Source organism: Panthera uncia, chromosome B1 (assembly GCF_023721935.1).
Source record: "Panthera uncia isolate 11264 chromosome B1, Puncia_PCG_1.0, whole genome shotgun sequence".
NCBI lineage: Eukaryota > Metazoa > Chordata > Mammalia > Carnivora > Felidae > Panthera > Panthera uncia.
In genome coordinates this window covers 168809914-168831997 of record NC_064811.1, presented here as the reverse complement: position 1 = coordinate 168831997, position 22084 = coordinate 168809914, and the positions used below count along the sequence as shown (strand labels likewise).

General features: G+C 46.2%; 1 protein-coding gene across 3 annotated transcripts in view; it reads right to left on the bottom strand.

The window, feature by feature from the left end:
- Positions 1 to 22084, bottom strand: part of DOCK5 (dedicator of cytokinesis 5) — a 195985-nt gene that overhangs the window by 20204 nt on the left and 153697 nt on the right. For all 3 annotated transcript variants that reach the window (XM_049631601.1, XM_049631600.1, XM_049631602.1), the window contains 7 exons: positions 20235 to 20354; positions 15064 to 15153; positions 13256 to 13360; positions 7508 to 7649; positions 4623 to 4704; positions 3262 to 3346; positions 2753 to 2839 (listed from right to left, as the gene is read on the bottom strand). In XM_049631601.1, coding sequence (XP_049487558.1) covers positions 2753 to 2839; positions 3262 to 3346; positions 4623 to 4704; positions 7508 to 7649; positions 13256 to 13360; positions 15064 to 15153; positions 20235 to 20354 — 711 coding nt within the window. The remainder of the gene's footprint in view (positions 1 to 2752; positions 2840 to 3261; positions 3347 to 4622; positions 4705 to 7507; positions 7650 to 13255; positions 13361 to 15063; positions 15154 to 20234; positions 20355 to 22084) is intronic.

The following is a 22084-nucleotide window of genomic DNA, read 5'->3' as shown; positions in this document are numbered from 1 at the left end:
AAGGGCATTTTGTGAATTCACAGCAAGTTTTGAAAAAATCCTAAGTGTTCCTCTCATTTTATTTTTAAAAGTATTTATTTATTTATTTATTTTGAGAGGCTGGGGACAGAGAGAGAGGGAGAGAGAATCCCAAGCAGGCTCCATGTGCTCAGTGCAGAGCCTGATGTGGGACTCGAACTCACGAACTGTGAGATCATGTCTTGAGCCGGAATGAAGAGTCAGAAGCTTAACTCAGGCACCCCCTAAGTGTTCCTTTTAAAAGGTTTAAAATTTGGGGCGCCTGGGTGGCTCAGTCGGTTGAGCGTCCGACTTCGGCTCAGGTCACGATCTCGCGGTCCGTGAGTTCGAGCCCCGCGTCGGGCTCTGTGCTGACAGCTCAGAGCCTGGAGCCTGCTTCAGATTCTGTGTCTCCCTCTCTCTCTGCCCCTCCCCTGTTCATGCTCTGTCTCTCTCTGTCTCAAAAACAAATAAAACACTTAAAAAAAAAGTTTAAAAAAAAATAAAAAGTTTAAAATTCTCACCAGGGTATAAAACAGTAAAGTTGTGCTTGTCAAGGTTATGTCTATTTGGATCCCACACTTACTTGAAATGGTCTTGCTAAGTTGTGAAGTAAACTACTTAAAATGTCCTTAGAAAGTACAAGGATGACCTAAAAATTAGAGCTATAGTAGTGATAATTTCTCGGGGCAAAAGGTCTACCAGAAATCTGGGGGGAAAAAAAAGGCAGATGTAATAATGATGGCCTTTTAGGCAAAGCTTCTTCAGATATTTCTGAGAAGATAAGTGACAAGAGAGTAGCAGGATATCTGATCCAAGATACTTCTGCAACGTCCCAAAAGTTCACTGGCAAGGGGCTCGATGTTTCTGCCACAAGCAAAGGTAAGTTTTGGAAGCCATGCATTCAAACCATACCTAAGTCACCTTAGTATGGGTTCTGTGGTCAGAAGCAGCCAGAAATAACGGGATGTATTAGAATATCCAAGCTGGGGTCACCTGGGTGGCTTCGTTAAGCGTCTGATTCTTGATTTTGGCTCAGGTCACGATCTCATGGTTTGTGAGATCGAGCCCTGCCCCCGGGCTCCGTGCTAATCATGCAAAGCCCACTTGGGGTTCGCTCTCTCTCCCTCTCTCTGCCCTTCCTGCTCACACGTGCTCTTTCTGTATCAAAATAAACATTAAAATTAAAAAAGAGTATCCAAGCTGAATCTGGGACGAAAATGAAATAAGATTCAGTATAGGTTCAAGCAATTCCTGTGGGCAAGTGTTCAAAGCCAGGTTTCAAGAAAACCCGCGTTCTTCATTTTAGCCACTGCCAGACAAATGACCTCCTACCACAGCCTGATTCCAAAAGTCTCTGCCCAAAAATCATATTCACACTTGAGGGATAGCGATATTATTACTAGTGGCATGGAAGACATCGGATTTCCGTTCAGATTTGTTCAGGATATATTTCCTCAAAGTGTATTTCATGCCAAGTACCGGGCTATGCTCTACAGTCACAAAAGTGATTAAGACAGAATTCATGGCGGGGAGGAGCCTACGGTTTTAGTGGCGTCTCAAGACATGTAAGCGTGGTAGTAACTTGTTAGAAATAAACCCGGGTTGGGGCGCCTGGGTGGCTCAGTCGGTTAAGCGTCCCACTTTGGCTCAGGTCATGATCTCGTGGTTTGTGAGTTCGACCCCCGCGTCGGGCTCTGTGCTGACAGCTCGGAGCCTGGAGCCTGCTTCAGAGTCTGTGTCTTCCTCTCTCTCTGCCCCTCCCATGCTCATGCTCTGTCTCTCAATAATAAATAAACGTTAAAAAAAAAAAAAAATGTAAAGAAATAAACCCGGGTTGCAACGGGGCACAGAGAAAGGGCATCTAATCCCAATTGGGAGTTTCAGAGATGGCTTCCTGGCGAAGCAGGTACCTAACTGAATTTCAGTGGGAGTTAGTTAGGTTGAGAAGTAGCACTCTGGGCAGGGGAAACGCTGCATCATCAAGGAGGGCTGAAATAGCATGGAATGAGCAGTTTAGTTCCAGAAGATTCCTGAAGAGATGAGGTGGCAGAACCGAGTCACAAAGATTCTGCATGTGTGTCCTAAGGAGCAGGGGCTTTATGCTCTAGGCACTGGGGAGCCACGGCAAGGTTTTAAGCATGAGAATGATACGGTCAGCTTTCCACTGTGGAAACTCAAACCCTGAGACAGTGTGGAAAACAAGCCTGTGAAGGCCCAAGCAGGAGGCCAATGAGGGGGCTTTTTCCACCAGAGATGAACGAGGGACTAAAACAGGGTACAGTAGTAGGAGAGCTGGAAAAAACAAACAAACAGATTTAATAAATATTAAGAAGACAAAAGGGTCAGCTTTGGGAGTGCTGGAGAAGGGAGAGCGTGGGGGGACTGGTAGATGTGATCAGCCACGAATGAAAGAAGAGGAAATGTTTTGGGAGAGAAGAATCTGATTGGCAGGAAACTCCAAGGAGACGTTCTGAAAATGGTTTGGGGCGCTTGGTGGGATTATGAGGAGACAAGACTCATTTGGTCATAAAAGAGTCATTCACTGTGAGTGACCTTTAGGGTTGGTTTGTAACATCAGTTTTACAGAGGAGTTTTATTACACAAGCATGCCTTTTATTTCTCTTTTGGAAAACAAAAGTTGGCCAGAGGAGGCTGGCCAGCCTAGTGAGAACCGGAGGGGCACTTAACAAAGGCCCTTATTATATTTGGAGACACAAAAGAATTTTCTGAATTCCGATTCCAAATGACTCACCGTTGAAATCTGTTTGACTTCAAACCACTTGAGGATGCCAGGAAAGGTATACGCAGTCGTATACGTGGTCCTTTCGATCCACATGGTCTGGTGGAAGGGAAGACAATAGGAAGTGTCAGTTCCCAGGCCAAAATGGCCAGGGTTGAGTTCAGTGAGATTCTGTTCTCAAATGCTTCCTTAGTGAATGGGCATCAAAATGTTTAAAGCTGCAAAGGGTCATCTACTTGGGCCCTCTCACGTTCTAGAGGGGAAATGTGAGGTCCAAAGAGGCGTGGCTTGCTCAAATCATACTCAACGCAACATCGGAGCCCCACAGTAGAGCCCTTTTTTTTTGGATGGGTGCCAGTCTAGAGCTTTCCACTGAGCTGGCCTGCTGTCTATGCAGTAAGCACGTAGAACCTCTACCCCTCGGGCTGCCATCGTTTCTGCTGTCTGTGTCGGTCAGGTGGAAAGCCTCCATTTGGATGGCAACTTGACCTTGTTTTAGAGGGCAAAGTGGGTGGACTCACAGCAAATTCATTATCTGGATCCTTTTCTCCTTTCCGGAATGGCCGGGAATATTGGAATTGTTGTACTTCATTGGCTCTGTAGTAGCTGGGGAGAGAGAGACATCGCCACAACGCTGGAGTTTCTCTTAGAACAAGCGCTCCTTGAGCAAACTTCAATAAGCCCTGGGCCGTGTCTTCCACAGACCGAGTCTTATCCCCTAAGCGATCTCAAAACAGACACAGTCTTCATAAGGAAGGCGGGAGGGGGTGCACATTTTATTGCACATCTTAATTTTCTTATTTACGAATCCATTCACAGCTCGCCATTTAAAAGGGCGTATCGGGGCGCCTGGGTGGCTCAGTCGGTTGAGCGCCGACTTCAGCTCAGGTCACGATCTCGCGGTCCGTGAGTTCGAGCCCCGCATCGGGCCCCTGTGCTGACAGCTCAGAGCCCGGAGCCTGTTTCAGATTCTGTGTCTCCCTCTCTCTGACCCTCCCCCGTTCATGCTCTGTCTCTCTCTGTCTCAAAAATAAATAAACGTTAAAATAAAATAAAATAAAATAAAATAATTAAAAAAATAAAAAGGCGTATGTACTTATATCCATATTTGTGATTGCATTTGTAATAGTTTTATCACAGTTCTAGCAATCCTTCTAATATCTTAGCTTCTGAGGAAAAAGACCGGGACCTGTGATCACTGGGGAACCCACCAGGCAAGGTGAGGTCAGCCACTCCTAAGTGAGTGCTTCCGGGTGGAATTGAGATCCAGGAGATCCAAAACCTAACAGTGAAATTCCTGATCTCCCTCTGCCTAAAAAAACTCCAACCCCCACCCCACCTGCCCCAAATCCCTTTGAGTTACCAAGCTCATATTTTATACTGAAAATAAAGAGTTGCTGTGGTCTGAACACTTGGGTTGCCCCCAAGTGCATATGTTGAAATCCTAACACCCCCCCCCACCCCCCCACAATGTGATGGTATTAGGAAGTAGCCTCCGTGGTAAGTGCTTATGTTCTACCCTCTTGAATGGGATTAGTGCCCTTGTAAGAGACCCGAGAGATCCATCACCCTTGCTGCCACGTGAGGACACAGCAAGGAGTCGATGTCTGTGAACCAGGAAGCAGGTCCTCACCAGACACCAAATCCGCTGGAGCCTTGACCTTGACTTCCCAGCCTCCAGAACTGTGAGCAATGAATGTCTGTTGTTTATAAGCCACCCAGTCTGTGGTATATCCTGTTAGAGCAGCTCCAGAGGTTTAAGACAACAGAAGGTTTTCCAAACTGTAATGAGTTCAAGGCTTTGGTGTTGAGGTACTTCTAGATCAAGTGTGTCAGAGAAAAAAAATGCTTCTAAAAACAAACCAAAAGAGCCCCTCCTTACTTTAAGATCTGCTCTGGAACTGGTTTATCCTTGTAGCTGGGAGGCAGGCTCATCACTGGCTTTACGGTGAAACACTGCATGTCTGACGAGCTCATTAAGGAAAAGGGGCTGGGCCATGAAGCTGTCACAGGCAGAAAGGACTGCTTGTTCCGCCCCCCCCCCCCCCCCCCGCCGGCTTTACAGATGGGACATCATGGTACCTGCATTAATTATTCTTTTTCACTGAATGCCAGGACTGCATGGAAAACAGGGTTTCCTTATGTATTACCAAAATGCCTTATTAAGCCATAATCCTAGGACATTTTTTGGTCAGACACCTGGCAAAACAACCTTGCCATAGGAAAATAGGCATCAATGAAATATCGGGGGGGGGGGATTAGACACAGTTTTAAATAATTTCTTTTGGACAAGCATGCCTCTGAAATAGCCAGACTCTAGAGCCTGTGCAATAGGAATTTCTGGGATCTTTGGATAGCACTTGCTGGGGACTGATGTAGATTTTCTGTCTTTCCTTTTTTTTCCCTTCCTTCCTTCCTTGTGAGGGAGGGGGAAAGGGGGAGAGGCAGAGAGAGAGGGACAGGAAAACAGAATCCCAAGCAGGCTCCGTGCTGTCAGTGCCGGGCCTGACGCAGGGCTCAGTCTCACAAACCATGAGATCATGATCTGAACTGAAATCAAGAGTAGGACTTAAGTGACTGAGCCGCCCAGGTGCCCCTGAAGTAGGCTTTCCATACGTTACCTCTAATAAAACACAACTAACAGGTGGATGTGATAAATCTTTTACAGATGAGGAATCTGAGGCTCCGAGATGAGCCAGAGCACGTAACTGGTAAATGGTAAAGCCAGGCTTCAAAGCCAGCTCGGGGGTAAGACCTGAGTCTCTGACTTGATAGTCTGAATTAGTAATAACCTTTTATTTCTGGCCCTTGCCAGTGCAGATCTACCGTTTCAAAATCTGCAGCATTTAAACTGGAGTTTCAGGCCATGCGTCCGGACAGAACAGTGACTTCCAGGATTTCTGGGTGAAGTCTCTAGACCCTGGCACCAGGACAGGTACTCAGAATACAGAATTAGAATTCACAGCTGCTGGGGCGCCTGGGTGGCTCCGTCGGTTAAGCGTCCGACTTCAGCTCAGGTCACAATCTCGCGGTCCGTGAGTTCGAGCCCCGCGTCGGGCTCTGGGCTGATGGCTCAGAGCCTGGAGCCTGCTTCCGATTCTGTGTCTCCCTCTCTCTCTGCCCCTCCCCCGTTCATGCTCTGTCTCTCTGTGTCTCAAAAATAAATAAACGTTAATTAAAAAAAAATAAAAAATAAGAATTCACAGCTGCTGAGGGGCGCCTGAGTGGCTCCGGGCGTTGAGTATCCAACTTTGACTCGGGTCATGATCTCAAAGCTCGTGAGTTCAAGCCCTACAGCAGAGCCTGGCTTCGGATTCACGGTCCCCCACTTACACACGCACGCTCTCTCTCTCAAAGATAAATAAGCAGTAAAAAAAAAAAAAAGAAAAGAAAAGAAAAAAGAATTCACAACTGCTCAGTGAGAATCTCTCCGTGGCGATCCTCATGCATGAGAAAATCTGAGCACCACCGGGCTGGGCCTCACACCGGTCTAGCTGACAGAGCGTTTTAATGATCTCCTTTCTATCTGGATCCTCACAGAAGTACTACTAGGTATTGAGGGAAAACAGACTCACACCTCGTATATGAGAAAGCAAGACCTGGAGGAACGAAGAAGTTTCGATAAGGTCTGGTGGATATGCAGGAAGGGCCGGGGGCCAAGCGACAGGAATTCAGTTCTTGGAAAACCTCTTTTCATTCCCACACCACAGAGGCAGCTCGGTGGTTTTCTGAACCCTCATAACCGAAACAAGGATTTATCCTCAAAGACTAGTCTTTTTCCAAGCACCTACTGTGTGTTAACGGGTCGCTGTTCTCTTAAAGGTCTGTCTATTGGTCTGTTATCATCGTGAATCTTTCTACACCGGTACCTATGATAATAGGCAATATCTATTGAATTTGTATTAATACCAGGCATTGTTACTAATCTTTGACATATATTTGCTCCATCTTTACAAAAATTCCATGAGAAAGAATGAACACCATCCCCATTTTATAGATGGGAAAACTAAGGAGCATAGACATTAAGGAACTTGCCCTTAAGAGACATAGTACATGATAGAGCTGAGACTCGAACCCAGGCACTGAGGCTCCAGAGACTGTTTTTTTATCTACCATGCCACACCGGCTCTGTCTTACCTCCCTCTCTTTATTCTGAATACTGTTCAATTTTAGAACATCTTTATTTTAGTACAAAACACTTGAAAAGGCTTCAAAAATAATTTTGTCATGGAGCTCGCTTATTTACTTATTTATAAGAAAGCATGTAATAGGGGTGCCTGGGTGGCTCCTCGTGGTTCGTGGGTTCAAGTCCTGTGTCGGGCTCTGTGCTGACAGCTCAGAGCCTGGAGCCTGCTTCGGATTCTGTGTCTTCCTCTCTGTGCCCCTCCCCCAGTTACACTCTGTCTCTCTCTCTCTCTCAAAAATAAAAACATCTTAAAAAAAAAAAGAAGAAAGCATGTAATTAATTTTTCAATAAGTCATTGCATGTTACAAAAGAAGAGCCAGACATCTTTACCCAGGATCCAGGATTCTGAACAAGAACGCTCTGTCCTCAAGCTCTCCATTTGGCTCTAAAACATCCTTTCCTATTCAAGATCTGCTTACCGTCTCTCTCCTCTACTTCATAACCATGAGCTAAGGACATAGGTCCCCAAAGCTTTGACACAGAATGGGAGGCTGAGTCAGAATGGTTAAACGAGTGGTCGGGGGACCGAACCCTTAGCTTCTGTGGCCAGGCCGGGCCGTGTCTCCCCAAGGCAAGGATACACTGTTTTGGGGACGACTTGATTTCCTCTCCCGGGGGCGTGGTGCTGGTCATCTTCTCGGCATTGGGGAACTGCGTCAGCAACCTCAGGCTGAAGTCTTCTCGCCTCTCGTACTCCTTCCCCCGATAGATAAAGATTTTGTTCTGCAGGTCAGAGACAGCAAGGCGGGTAGTTAAATATGAAGCCTGAAGGAGCCCTGGAGAGCCCGGTGCTGAGGAAGCCATGCCCTCCCAGCCAAAGCGCCATCAAGTTCTCACTGAATACTCACTGCGCGCCCTGCACCAACCACCCTATCCGGCAAGAGCTCATGGGTGATTTGGGCATTAAGGTCAAGGGCATAAAGCTGCTTCTGCAGTGCTTCTCGTAGTGTGGCCCAACGACCACAGACCAGAGGAGTGCTCTGCACTCATCCACAAGGCAATGAGGGGCTTGTGCCCTGATATGGATCTGTGATGTCACCGGGCACAGTGTTGAATTTAGCGGATTTTTTTTTTTTTCCCATAGCAAGACATTCTCAATGAATTTAGCGGATTTTTTTTTTTTCCCCATAGCAAGACATTCTCAGCGGTTTCTTCCCAGGCAATCCCTCCTCCCATCAAGATCCAGTAACGGTCTGTGGACCAGCGCTTGGAGTGGCACTGACATACAGGACGGGAATGCGTGAAGAGAGTCAACACAACAAACTTTCACTTGGGAAGAACAGGAATGCTTTAGAGCAGTCCCTAGATTATCCTGAAAACCACCGTGGAGGGCAATGTCGACGTCTCATGGAAAATAACTGCACTAAATACTGTTCTCTCCATTCTAACCTACATTCTTCTTCTGTTTAACAAAATTAATAAAATTGGGCTTTTTTTTTTTTTTTTTTTTTTTTTTTTTTAAGAAAGAAGTTTCCTAAGTCTCGGGCTTAGGAGTAATCTGATTCACGGCTGATGTCGCCCAAGTTAAGTTCTAACGCAGCCACGGTTTGAAGGTTTCTGCTCACCAGCTCATCACAGATGAGTACTTAGCATTGGCAGCCCAGACATGAGCCATTTTTTTTTTTTTAACATTTATTTATTTTTGAGACAAAGAGAGACAGAGCATGAACGGGGGAGGGTCAGAGAGAGAGGGAGACACAGAATCTGAAACAGGCTCCAGGCTCTGAGCAGTCAGCACAGAGCCCGACGCGGGGCTCAAACTCACATACCGCGAGATCGTGACCTGAGCCGAAGTCGGACGCTTAACCGACTGAGCCACCCAGGCGCCCCAGACATGAGCCATTTTTAACTAAAACTGGGGCCCATACTGTCCGGGAAAATCGCTTTTAGAATTTACTTGTCCATTCACATAACCAACACGCACTGGACAAACACAGTGGACACGCTAAGACACGAGGGATATGATGATGCCCCCACTCTCACAAAACTCAGCTTCTGGCAGAAACAGAAAACAAGTAAATATGACAGTTGATACAAGTAACTTGAAGGCAATGTATCTTGTAGGATAAATGCTGATGGCAGTCGAAATTGCCAGATCTTTGGGAAGGGATGACCAAAGTTTTCCCAAGCCGGGAAAGATTTATGTGACTAATTCCTGCCTCGTGAAATGCCATCGTTCAGGCACAGCGGCGGCAGGCAAGGAAGCTGAGCACAGGGTGGCACTAAGTGTGGGACGTGGGCAACAAGGTGAACAGGAGCAGACAAGCACAAGGTCAGCACGGACCAGCCCGGATTGCAAGGGAGGGCTTCAGGGACGACGTTGAGCTTGACCGGGCCCAGGTGGACAGATAGGGTAAGGAGAGGAAAAGAGAAGGGCTGGACCACCAAAACAGGCACGGTAAGTGAACAGAAGGATAAGGCCACGGGGCAGGCAGGATGGAACTGAGGTAGAAGAAATAAGCTTGGATGAGCCAGACCAGTGAAAGGCAGGGCACAAGTTCCGAAGGCCCAGGGAACGTACTGGAGGTTCTGCAAGGAGGGAGTGATAGGATGACAGAAGCAGTCCGGACAGGCTCGTCTGAACAGTGGAGCGCACGTTCAGCTGCAGGAATCCTAGGCAGGACTGAGTGGGGGAAGGAGAAGCTACGAGATCTGGTGTTTGACTCTGGTGTTTGGTGAAGGGCCAGCAGATGGGGAGAATCAAGGGGGATTCGGGGATGCCTGGCCCGGGAGCAGGAAGAGCACGTGCCGCTGACAGAAACGGGGACGAAGGGGACCGGGCTGGGCTTGGGGGGAAGCGGACAACACAATTTCAGATAGTCTGAGTTTGGGGAAATAGTCCGTAAGACAGAAGGGCACGTAGGTCAGATCACTGAGGAGGCATTTATATTTTCCAGCACCTTTGATAACACAGAGCATCCACAAACCACTTGACGGCGTGTAAAGCACTCCTACGTGCTACTTATTTCCTTCTGAAAACGGCCCTGTGGAGTGGGCAGTATTTCTCCAATTTACACATCAGAAAAGGCGGAGGTCATAGGATTTGGCCGACGTCACAGAGTCACCCCGCCAATGATCTGGACCCCGATGTCTCAACTGGAAAGTCTAGTCTCTTGGCTGGCCCACCGACCCACGTCCGTTATGTCACGTGACACAGCAGTCACACACAAGTATGGCAGGCACCACTGCCTCACCAGGACTCGAGTGCCGAGACTGAGGGCCAATTTAAGACTAGAACCTACTGCAAGGCTCCTTCCTAGACCGTCTCCCCTTGGTGCCCCATTCTCTTTCCCTACGCTACCTCATCCAGGTGCAAATAACCCACCAACTTTATCTCCAGCCGGGAACTTTCCGTTGAGTTCTGGATCCATACATCAGATTGTTGACTTGCATCTTTCGGATGTTCCAAATGTACCTCACACGGAGTATGGCCGAAACCAGACTTTCACAAAGAACATATAAAGATGGGACAGGCCCTCTGCCTCTGGTACCCAGAGCCATCTGCCCCCATTCTCTACTTGTCCTCTTGGCCATGCGCTTCCAGGCTCAAGGCTTCCGGACCTGCTGTCCTCACTGCCTGGTACCCCATCTCATCTCTTGACGGTTGCCTGCCTTATTCCCTCTCTTCTTTCAGGTTTTTGCTCAAGTGTCATTTCCTTACTGACACCTTTCCTATTCACTCCATTTAAAACTGTAGCTCCACCCCCATCACCTGTCTCTCTATTCACGTTCCCTGACGTCTTCTCCTTGATACTTACGGAGCGTCTACACGGCGTGAGGCATTGTTCTAGGCCGTCTGACATACTAAATGTCTCACTTACATTTTGTGTGTGTGTCCAAGCTAGTATATAAGCTCCATTATTTCAAGGATTTGGGTTGCTTTGGACCGTGCCCCCATGTCTATAATATAACAAGGCACAAAGTAAGAGTTCAATAAATATTTATTCAATGAACGGATTGACTCTATCCTTTTCCTTTACTGCTCTTAGTGGATGGCTCCACAGCCCCTCTAGTACACAGGCCAGAGACCTACTCTCCTCCTTCGTCACGCACATGCCCCAACAATAATCACCAAGTACGAAATCCCTCCATTTTTCCTACAGCTACTTCCCTAGGCCATCCCGACATCCCTTCTCTCAAAATCTGCGATAGTTTCTAGTGGCTTATCTATACACATCCGACCACTGCCCATACCAGCCAGACGATGACCTTGCCAACACCTAGAATCCACAATGGCTCCCTCCTGCTCTTGGGATGCTGACAACACAGCTGGGGCAACCCCACGGCCCTGCCCGGTGTGATCTCCCCCACACTTTGTGCCTCAACTCCCTGCTCACCTCACTCTCTCTGTGACCACCGTGCTGGTCTTTCATTCCCAGGCACAGCCATGCCCTCGCCTGCCACTTCCTCTGCCTGGAATGTTTCTTCCTATCACTCTGATCTCCATAACACCAAGCTCACATTGCAGTCAGAACAGCAATTTCCCAGGAAGTCTTTCTCGACTCTTACAGAACGCAGGCGTGATTCGCATAGAGTAAAATCTACCCTGTTTGCTGTAAAATTCTGCCAGTTTTGGCAAACATAACCATGACCACAACCAAGATACAGAACAGTTTCACTACCACTCAAAATTTCCTGATACTTGTGAAGCCCAACCCTCCCCAACAGCTACCAGATGACGGCTCATCTGTTTTCCATCTCTACGCTAAGCGTAACAGATGCCATATAAAGAAAATCAGAGACGGGCGCCTGGGTGGCTCAGTCCATTAAGCGTCCGACTCTTGGTTTTGGCTTAGGTCATGATCTCACGATTGGTGAGATTGAGCCCCGCATCAGGCTCTGCTGACAGTGTGGAACCTGCTCATATTCTCTCTCTCTCCCTGGCTCTCTGCCCGTCCTCCACTTGTGTGCTCTCTTTCTCTCTCAAAATAAAAAATAAACATTAAAGAAAAAGAAAGAAAATCAGAGAGTACGTAGACCTTATGCTCTAAGTTCTTTTACTTATTAGCACAATGCACCGGGATTCACCCACATGCTTGTATGTATCAGAACTTCATTCCTTTAAAAAAAATGTTTTTTAAGTTCATTTATTCATCTTGGGAGAGACAGAGGCAGCACAAGTCGGGGAGGGGCAGAGAGACAGGTGGGGAGAGAGAGAATCCCAAGCAGTCTCCATGCTGCCAATGCAGAGCCTGACTTGGGCTCGAACTCACGAAACCTTGAGATCATGACCTGAGCCAAAATCAAGAGTTGGATGCTTAAGCGACTGAGCCACCCAGACGCCCCAGTACTTTATTCCTTTTAATTACTGAGTAATATTCCATTGCATGGCTCTTTCACATTTTTTTTTAATCCCCTCATCAACTAAGGGACACCTGAGTTGTATCCAGTCTTTGGTGATTATAAATAATGGTGCTATAAACAATCATGTGAATTTTTTTTTCATGTGAACATTAAGTTTTTATTTTACTTGGGTTAACATTTCAGTAAATACTCCCTGGTTAACCAACGCTTACAGCACAGGATACCCGTTTTGGTCCGTTTCAATTACCATTTGTTTGCATGATTATTCAATTAACATTATACCCATTAGGCTGTAAATGCCATGAGAGTAAGGGCCATATCTGATTATAATCTGCCTAGTATGTGCCTGGTACACAGCGGGCACTCAGCAGATGTTACAGAATGAATGAATGAGTTACCTCCTCCTTGGGAATGATGCAGCATGCAGAGTACTTCCTTTCTACATTTTCTTAAATTAGGGGAAGGAAAATGGATCATACATCCAAACACGGCTACCTCTAAAGAGGCTTCCATTTGTGCAGGAAAAAATATGATTTTGTTTGTTTTTTAGATTTTAGAATCAGTATCCCGTTATAGAAAATTTTGAGAAGGAAAAACACGGTCCTTTTCACTATTACAACGCCTGTTTTTATTTTTGTGAAACTTTCGCAGTCCCGTCCTTGGGATATTTGCTTTCAAACTGGCCCTGGCTGGCAACAAAATAAACAAGGAAACACATCAATCCACACTTTCCCCCAGCCTGATCTGTAGCAGCAGACCAGTGGAGGGGAGGGTTCTGTTTTTCCCCTTTTCATTCCACCTGGGAAAAGTCATTTTACAATCGAGCTGCCAGAATACCAGAGGCTGGGGGCGTGGGGTGAGGACGCCGGCCACGCAGGAAGTGGTTTCCCTCCCCGACCTCCCACAGTGAGAACATGGGCCTCCAGCTGCTAACACACTAGGCCCATCTGGAACAGAGATGAATACCTTCCCTCCTTCAGATGGCATGGCTTAATGGCTTAGAGGACCACCCTGAGGATTCTTACCCGTAGGAAAGAAGGAAAGCCCTGTCCGTAGTATCCAACGGCAAAGTACTCAGGCTGAGGCCTCATTGCCTTAATGATGTTCTCATAAAACGAGGCTCTTTTTTTCTGGAAAACAAAACAAGGCATTCCACAGGGAGGTTACAAGGGCACCACTGAGGGGTGGGGAAGATCAGAGTATTGTTCGCTTTGTTGTTTCTCATGGATCAACAGATAAATGAAAAGTCTTTGGAAAATATCTCGTGGGCCAAGACGTTATCCTTTTCTTGGATCGAAGGGTTGGGACGTGGGTCCGTGAATGAGCCTTGGGGGGTCTAGCAATCTCTGAAGCTGCATGCAGAAAGATGCACACGTGTGCATATGCCTCTATGGAGGGGGGCTGTGTTTAGTGGTGGACAGTTTCCTGAAGAGGGTTCAGGACCCCTAAAAGGTTCAAAAGCTCTTTCTGAGATTCACGGAGGGTGGCTGCACTGAAACAGAGACCCGTGAGGAAAGATCAGGAATCTTCTGGTTCTCACAGGTGGTTTGGATTAAAGTCCTTGGTTCAGCCACAAGTGCCCAGAAGGTGGTGGTGATGTTCTGTTTTTCAAGATCTGGTACCAGCCCTAATTTCAATCCTTCCCACGGGAATAGGTTTCCCGGCCAGGGCTGAGAGTCAGACTTAAAGAAAGCAAAACAGGTCGCCAGACCTGGGGTCTTTGAGGCACGTCCCGGCCCCTCCCACAATGGTCCCATGACTGGATTACTACTCTATTGAGGTGAAGGTTTCTATCACAGCGTTTGCTTCAAAGGGTAACACGTTACATCACGAACAGCTCGGTTTAGTTCAGGAAATGAGTAAGTGATTTTTGTGTGTGAGAGTAGGAACTGGCACAGCACGCGGGCAAGCTCTTTTCCAAGTGACCTTGACAACTATCCCCTCAAATAAAATACACTGGACTCTTAAACAGTATGCGCTTAAAATGTTTGAGTCCACTTACAGGCAGATTTTTTTTTTGATAAAGACAGTGTAGGACTGGAAATATTTTCTCTTCCTTTCAATCTTCTTAATGTCTTTCCCCAGCTTACTTTATTGTAAGAATATAGAATACACGTACAAAATACGTGTCGATCAACTGTTTATGTTATCAGGCAGGCTTCCGGTCAGCAATAGGCTATTAGTAGTTCAGTTTTGAGGGAATCAAAAGTTATGTGCGGTTTTTCAGCTGTGTGGGGGGTTGGCGCCCCTCACCTCCCCACCCCGCGTTGTTCAAGGGTCAACTGTATTATTACCTAACAATGGGTGGCCTGACCTTTTGTGATTCCTCTACTAACAATTATCAAATGGAACGCTGTGTTGGCCTACCACTGGACCTTTAGAGGGTTATTTTTGTTTTGCTATGTTAAATAGCTGATCCGTGCCACCAGCAGGACCCTGAGGATGTGGGCCACAGAACAAGTAATTTTGATGAACAGAAGATGTCAGGAAATATCTGAAATATGGGGCGTGTTCACAGAAGGCAGAGTAACTGCGAGGGGAGAGGGGAGATGGGTCAGGAATACGGAGGGTCCTTAGAGAGACAAAAGGCACAGACAGGGGCAAGAGGTCTGTAGGCAAGGATCTCGAGCTCTTTATCAGAGATAATCTGGAAGTTAACGCGAACGTTTTTTTGGACCTCATCTTTTTTTCATTTTTTCTTTTGAGCACGGTTTACTTTTCCATGGTAAAGGAGGCTGTTTATCTCGACTTTCTCAAATGTTCTAAAACATGTGCATGAATGCTGATTTTCACACTCCTTCTGGAGGCCTGATATATTCTGACCGGGACTCACCAGCAGGTTGCCAAGGCCCTCGTAGTCGAATACTTTGCTCTCGTACGTCTCAGCCAACTCTTTGCTCAGTTTGATGGCCTTCTCCCACATCTTCAGAAAAAGAAAGGCAGGGTTACAAGCGGAGAACAAAGCAGTCGGTGATCCTTCTGTGAAAGTCACGGGAGAGTCGCTGACAGTGACTAAGGAGTCAGGTGGGTTGAGTTTCTGCAGACATTCTCACCACGCCTCACCTCCTGGATCAACCAAACCTTTGTCTTTTTCTGACATGATGACGCTACTATATCTTGGCTGCTTTCCAGGGCACACCTTCTATAACTCTATTTGCAAGAACATGAAGAATACCGTGCGTCCTAAACAACGCAATACGGCATTGAAAGGGCAAAGCACGAAAGACCACGGAGAGTTGAGAGGAACCAGTTCCCAAACCTGGGTTTTGAAAGCATGGAAGTCTTGTCAGAGGGGAAAGGAAGTTGGTGTGAGCTCTGGTTCTGATTCTGGGGTGCATGTATGTGTGTGTGTGTGTGTGTGTGTGCGCTTTGAATAAGGATGTTTGGGAGGAGAAGAAAATGGAAGAAAGGCTAACCATACTGTTGCGTGCAATTTGGGAAGCTGTTTCTCTAATTTAGAACACTGATTCCCTATTTTTTTTTTTATTTTTTAATGCTTTTTATTCATTTTTGAGAGAAAGAGACAGAGCGCCATCAGGGGAGGGGCACAGAGAGAGGGAGACACAGAATCCGAGGCAGGCTCCAGGCTCTGAGCTGTCAGCACAGAACCCGACGCGGGGCTCGAACCCACGGACCGCGAGATCATGACTGGAGCCGAAGTCGGACGCTTAACCGACTGAGCCCCCCCAGGCGCCCCTGATTCCCTATTCCTAACCAAACTATCTACTTAGCCAACGGGAGTTTTAAGAAAAATGCCTTTTTAAACCATTTATGACTGTCTCAGTTACAGCCTACTGCACATACGTGGTGCCCGAGGCTGACATCCCAGATTGAGCCCTCGGTTCATTTTGATAGCTCATGAAACGCCTCTTAGATGGACACTATAAATAACACAGCAGCTGGTAATTTCCTACTTGATCCTTATTAACCAGGTGCTGTGTTCCATTGTTTCTGGGTGCTGAAGGAATGTAGGGACAGTTCACATACGGTTATAACACCTTTTAAAATTAAGTCTTCTGAAAATCATTTGCCAAATTTGGCCCCTCTGAAACTTCAGTGCCTGGAACCCTGCAAAGGCTCTGCAATCTGCCATATGGAACCCATTCCAGATCAGGTGAATCTGGAGCTGGAAGCCAGTCAACAGTATCAGAGAAGTTCTCTCCAAATGCTATGTTATGTAAGAGGCAGGGAGATGGCCGAGCACGGCACTTCTCACAGTGTGGTCCCTGGTCTCCGCAAGTCCCCAAGACCCTATCAGGGGAACCAGAAGGCAACGTTATCTCCTTAGTAACAATAATGCTATTTGCCTTTCCCAAGCCCCATCCTCTTATACAACAGGGTTTCCCATGGACGACAACAGGTGTAATACCTCGAGAGACTGAACACAGAAGCAGACAGGAGAATCCTGCTGTCTCCTGTTCAGCCAGATGCTGAAGAGATTTGCAAACGTGTCAAACGATGCTACTCAAATCACTATTTTTATGGAATGTATAGTTATTTTTTTTAACATTTTTAATTTATTTTTGAGAGACAGAGAGAGACAAGAGCACGAGCGGGGGTAGGGGCCGAGAGAGAGGGAGACACGGGATCGGAAGCAGGCTCCAGGCTCCGAGCTGTCAGCACAGAGCCCAACGCGGGGCTCGAACTCACAGACCGTGAGATCATGACCTGAGCCGAAGTCGGACGCTTAACCGACGGAGTCACCCAGGCGCCCCTGGAATATATACTTATTTTTAATACACATGATTTATATTAATAGTAAAAATGGCCTTAAGAGAACAAATAAGCAAATATTTTAAGATTTTTTGTTTCAATTTCTAAGAGTAGAAGTATCAATAAATATAATCCAGGGGGAAGAAAGCTCTTTGGGATCCTCAATGATGTTTAAGAGGGCAAAGGGGTGCAGAGAGCAAAGTGTTTGAGCAAATATACTTGCTCTCTGGGCCTCAAGTTTGTCACCTGTAAAAAAGATACAATATCGACCTAATAGGGTTTTAAGGAGAATTAAATTAGAAAGGGAAGTCTGGAAATCACCAAAAAGAGTAACCAGTACTAAATGGATGGTAGCTATTTTATTAAGGTGATTATCTGGCTTTTATAAATTAATTTGTTTGCTTATAGTTTTTCTTTAAATTCCAGTTAGTTAACATATAGTGTAATATTTGTCTCAGGAATAGAATTTAGTGATTCATCACTCCCATACAACACCCAGTGCTCATCCCAACAAGTGCCCCCCCTTAATACCCATCACCCATTTATCCCACCCCCCACCCACTTCCCCCCCATCAATCCTCAATTTGTTCCCCATAGTTAAGGGTCTGTTTTATGGTTTGTCTATGTTTTCCCCCTATGTTCATCTATTTTGCTTCTTAAATTCCACACACGAGTGAAATAATACGGCATTTGTCTTTCTCTGACTGATTTATTTTGCTCAGCATAATACACTCTAGCTCCATCCACAATGTTGCAAGATTTCGCTCTTTTTGATGGCTGAGTAATATTCCATTATGTATATATATATATATGCCATGCCTTCTTTATCCACTCATCAGTCAATGGACATTTGTGCTCTTTCCATAATTTGGCTATTGTTGACAGTGCTGCTATAAACATCAGGGTGCATGTGTCCCTCGGAATCAGTATTTGTGTATCCACTGGGGAAATATCCAGTGGTGAAATTGCTGGGTCATGGGGTAGTTCTATTTTTAACTTTTTGAGGAACCTCCATACTGTTTTCCAAAGTGGCTTCACCAGTTTGCATTCCCACCAACAGGGTAAGGAGGGTTCCCCTTTCTCTGCATCCTCGTCAACCTCTGTTGTTTCTTGTGTTGATTTGAGCCACTTTGACAGATGTGAAGTGCTATCTCATCGTAGTTTTGATATAAATTTCCCTGATGACGAATGATGTTGAGCATCTTTTCATGTGTCTGTTAGCCACCTGGATGTCTTCTTTGGAAAAGAAGTCTATTCATGTCTTGGGCCCATTTCTTAACCGGATTGTCTTTCAGGTGTTGAGTTTGGTAAGTTCTTTCTAGATTTTGGATACTAGCCCTTTAACCGATATGTCATTTGCAAACATCTTCTCCCATTCTGAAGGATGCGTTGGCTTGTTCATTTGTCTATTTTTAACCAACAAGTTGCACTGATCAATCAGGAATAGTGGCCAGAAGTGGCAGTCCGTAAGAAATACCCGGACCTCTGAAACGTGTCAACTCTAGGATGTTTTGTTTGGATAGCACACCGTTTTTTCCTTTTCCCCCCATTATCCCTTCTATACTATTTTCTCCATTGTAAAAGCCTTTCAGCTAGGGGCGCCTGGGTGGCTCAGTCGGTGAAGCGCCCGACTTCGGCTCAGGTCATGATCTCACAACTGGTGGGTTCGAGCCCTGCATCGGGCTCTGTGCTGACAGCTCGGAGCCTGGAGCCTGCTTCGGATTCTGTATCTCCCTGTCTCTCTGCCCCTCCCCTGCTCGCACTCTGTCTGTCTCTTAAAAATAAATAAACGTTGGGGCACCTGGGTGGCTCCGTCGGTTGAGCATCCAACTTCGGCTCAGGTCATGATCTCACGGTTCGTGGGTTCGAGCCCCGCATCGGGCTCTGTGCTGACAGCTCGGAGCCTGGAGTCTGCTTCGGATTCTGTGACTCCCTCTCTCCCTGCCCCTCCCCCGCTCACACTGTCTCTGTCTCTCTCAAAAATAAATAAAATGTTAAAAAAAAAATTTTTTTTTAAAGCCTTTCAGCTGAACATGCTTTCTCCAGTTCACCAGAGACTCTGCAATTTCCTGCCCAGTTCACATGTTTATTTTACCTTCTCGAGAGCCCCTGGAGCAATCAGGTTGCTTATTACCTGTGCAGTCTGGCAAGTAGCCACCCAGGCATGCCATGTGCCTACAATCTCTAGAGAATGTACTCAAAATGATGGTGCTGGCTCTTGGCACTCAGCAATGCCTAAGTGATGAAATTAGGGTCATGGAGAGCCGGGCCCTGGGCTGCCCGGTACATTCTCCATGGGGTTACGCGCCTTCAAGATAACTGATGTCTACTGACTTCTTCAATTTATCTCTCCTTTCCTCTCCCATGAAAAATACCAGAATTCCAAGAGACACATGGGAATAAGAAAAGAGTGAGTCATGAGTCACTGTTCGAAAATAATTCGTGCAGTCTCTGTCCCGAGTTCCTAAGAGGGGACTTCTAAACTCTTGGAATGTCCCCAGTGATGAGAGTGTCTCTGTTGTTTCCGGCGGGACCCTCAGACCACACCTGAAGTTCTACTAATGAGGTGACACACACTGGGCCTGTGGTCTGTCTCAGAATGGGCACTGGCCTTGCCAGAACCGCAGCCCATGGGATTAGAGGGCTGGGGCCTTGAACTACATGGTATCAGCTTGACCTCCAGGGAGGAGAGGGCTGCTGGGCACTGAGTTCGCTCGTGTGGCCACTGAGTCAGTTAATGAAGCCTTCAACCCCAGCAAAGACTCTATGCACAGGAGGAGTTCAGGCCAGATTCCGAATGGTGAACACATCGCGTTGCTAGGAGAGTGATGTGACCTGAATCCACAGGGAGAGGACACAGAAGCCCTGCATTGGGGACGCTCCTAGACCATGTCCTGTGTGTTTCTTCATTTGGCTCGTTCTGATTTGGGCCCTTTGAGATAAAACTCATAATCGTAAGCACAGCACTTTACCAAGTTGTGTTAGTTGTTCTGGCATATTATCAAATTTGAGGGACCCTCCAATTTGAGGGACCTATCAAATTTGATAGGACCCTCTCCGCTCAAATTTATTGTCAGCTGGTCATACGTGTGGGTGGTCCAGAGTCCCCCAAACTGTGGCTGGTTGTCTAAAGAGAGGGCTGTTTTACTGGTGACTATCTCCTTCACCTGAGGGGTCTGTGCTAACCGTGGGTAGTTAGCATCAGAACGGCATTGCAATATTGCAGCCAATTTCTTCCCTCCCCTACTACAAAAAAAAAAACAAAAAAAAAAAACCAAAAACCAAACTCACTTTGCCTTTGTCAAAGTATGAAATGATCTCTTGATACAGCTTTTCTTTGAGCTCTTGCTGGGTATAGACATAGTAACTGTCCCTCTGAAGCAAATGGGGTACACAGGGCTTGTCAGACCACTGAAAAACAAACAAAAGGAACAAAAGAAATTAACATAACGCGGTGATTAACTAAGTCAATTAATCAAAGGAGATCGATGTAACAAGTATTCAGCTAGTAAAAGTCAAATTTGTGTATATTTTCAACTTGGCCGTATTGCAGTGTTTAGATTATTTATTAAGCACAAAAATTACCCCCCTCCCCCCAAAAGGCACATGCCAGCTTCAAAACAAATGTCACGCTGAACGTGAAAAGTTAAAAAAAAGGCAAAGTTGCCAACCAGCAAAGCTGCCATTCAGTGAAAGTGTCACTCAGACAATTGGATGAAAGAAAAAAATTAGAAGTATAACAGTGGGCAGGAGGGGGTACACCTATCACTGTGTATAGACCAAGACTCTATTCTTCATAATCCATCCCTTCATAAAGCATGTCACCTGAAAAACTACCCCCGACAGTGACAGAATTAAGTAGCGGCACACAAATTAACAAACTCAGAAATAATTTAGAGACGAATTTCCTATAAATAGATGACCACTCTGAAAAATAGAAGACCCCAACAGAAAAAACGCAAAATGCGAAGATAATCCAGGCACCACAACGTGAATGTGCTTTTTTTTTTTAATAAAAATGTTTAAATGTTTATTTTTGAGAGAGAGAGAGAGAGAGAGAGAGAGAGAGCAAGCACAAGCAGGGGAGGGGCAGAGAGAGAAGGAGCCACAGAATCTGAAGCAGGCTCCAGGCTCTGAGTTGTCAGCACGGATCCCAATGCAGGGCTCGAACTTACCAACTGTAAGATCATGATCTGAGCCGAAGTCGGAGGCTCAACTGACTGAGCCACCCAGGCACCCCCACAACGTGAATGTACATAAAGAAACTGAATGGTACACTTAAAAATGGTTTAAATAGGGATGCCTGGTGGCTCAGTCAGTTAAGCATCGACTTCGGCTCAGGTCATGATCTCATGGTTCGTGAGTTCGAGCCCCCATCACGGCTCACTGCTGTTAGCACAGAGCTTACTTCGGATCCTCTGTCCCCCTCACTCTCTGCCCCTCCCCTGCTCATGCTCTCTCTCTCAAAAATAAACAAACATTAAAAACAAAAAGTTTATAGAAAGGTTTAAAAATGGTTTAAACAATACATTTTATGTTATGTGCATTTTGCCGTAATTAAAGTAAAGAGAAAAGGTATTTAGGAATCACCATAACAAGGAATATGCAAGACTTCCATCCGAAAACATTTAACACATTCACAAAAGCAGACAAATGGAAACAAATGGAAAGTCCTTTTGGATGGTTTTGGATGAGAAAACAGCTACTCCATAAGCATGGAAATTCTCCCTAGATCTCTGGTTAAATTTCATGATTCCAAAGTCCTTATGGAGAAACAAACCAAGAGGAATAGGGTGGAAAACTCGGAAAAAAGAACAGCCGTGAAGAGTAACTACCAGGTAGTAAAACATACTATGGGGCAGTGTGGTGCTGGTGCATGGATGGAGTACTCACTCAGACCATGCAAAAGTTGAGCAAATCTACAAAAGCGACTTGCCCTGTATAGCCCTTTACTACGTGATAAAGATGGACTATCATCCCAGTGAGGAAAATTACGGACCGTACTTCGTAAACGGCACCCTAAATCCAGTAGCTACCTGGGCGGGGCGTAGCTGCATCCGCCCCGCATACTTTATGCCAGGGTAGGGTGTTTAACTTTCTGAGCAGCACAAATGAAAAGACCTATGGTCACCAACACAAGG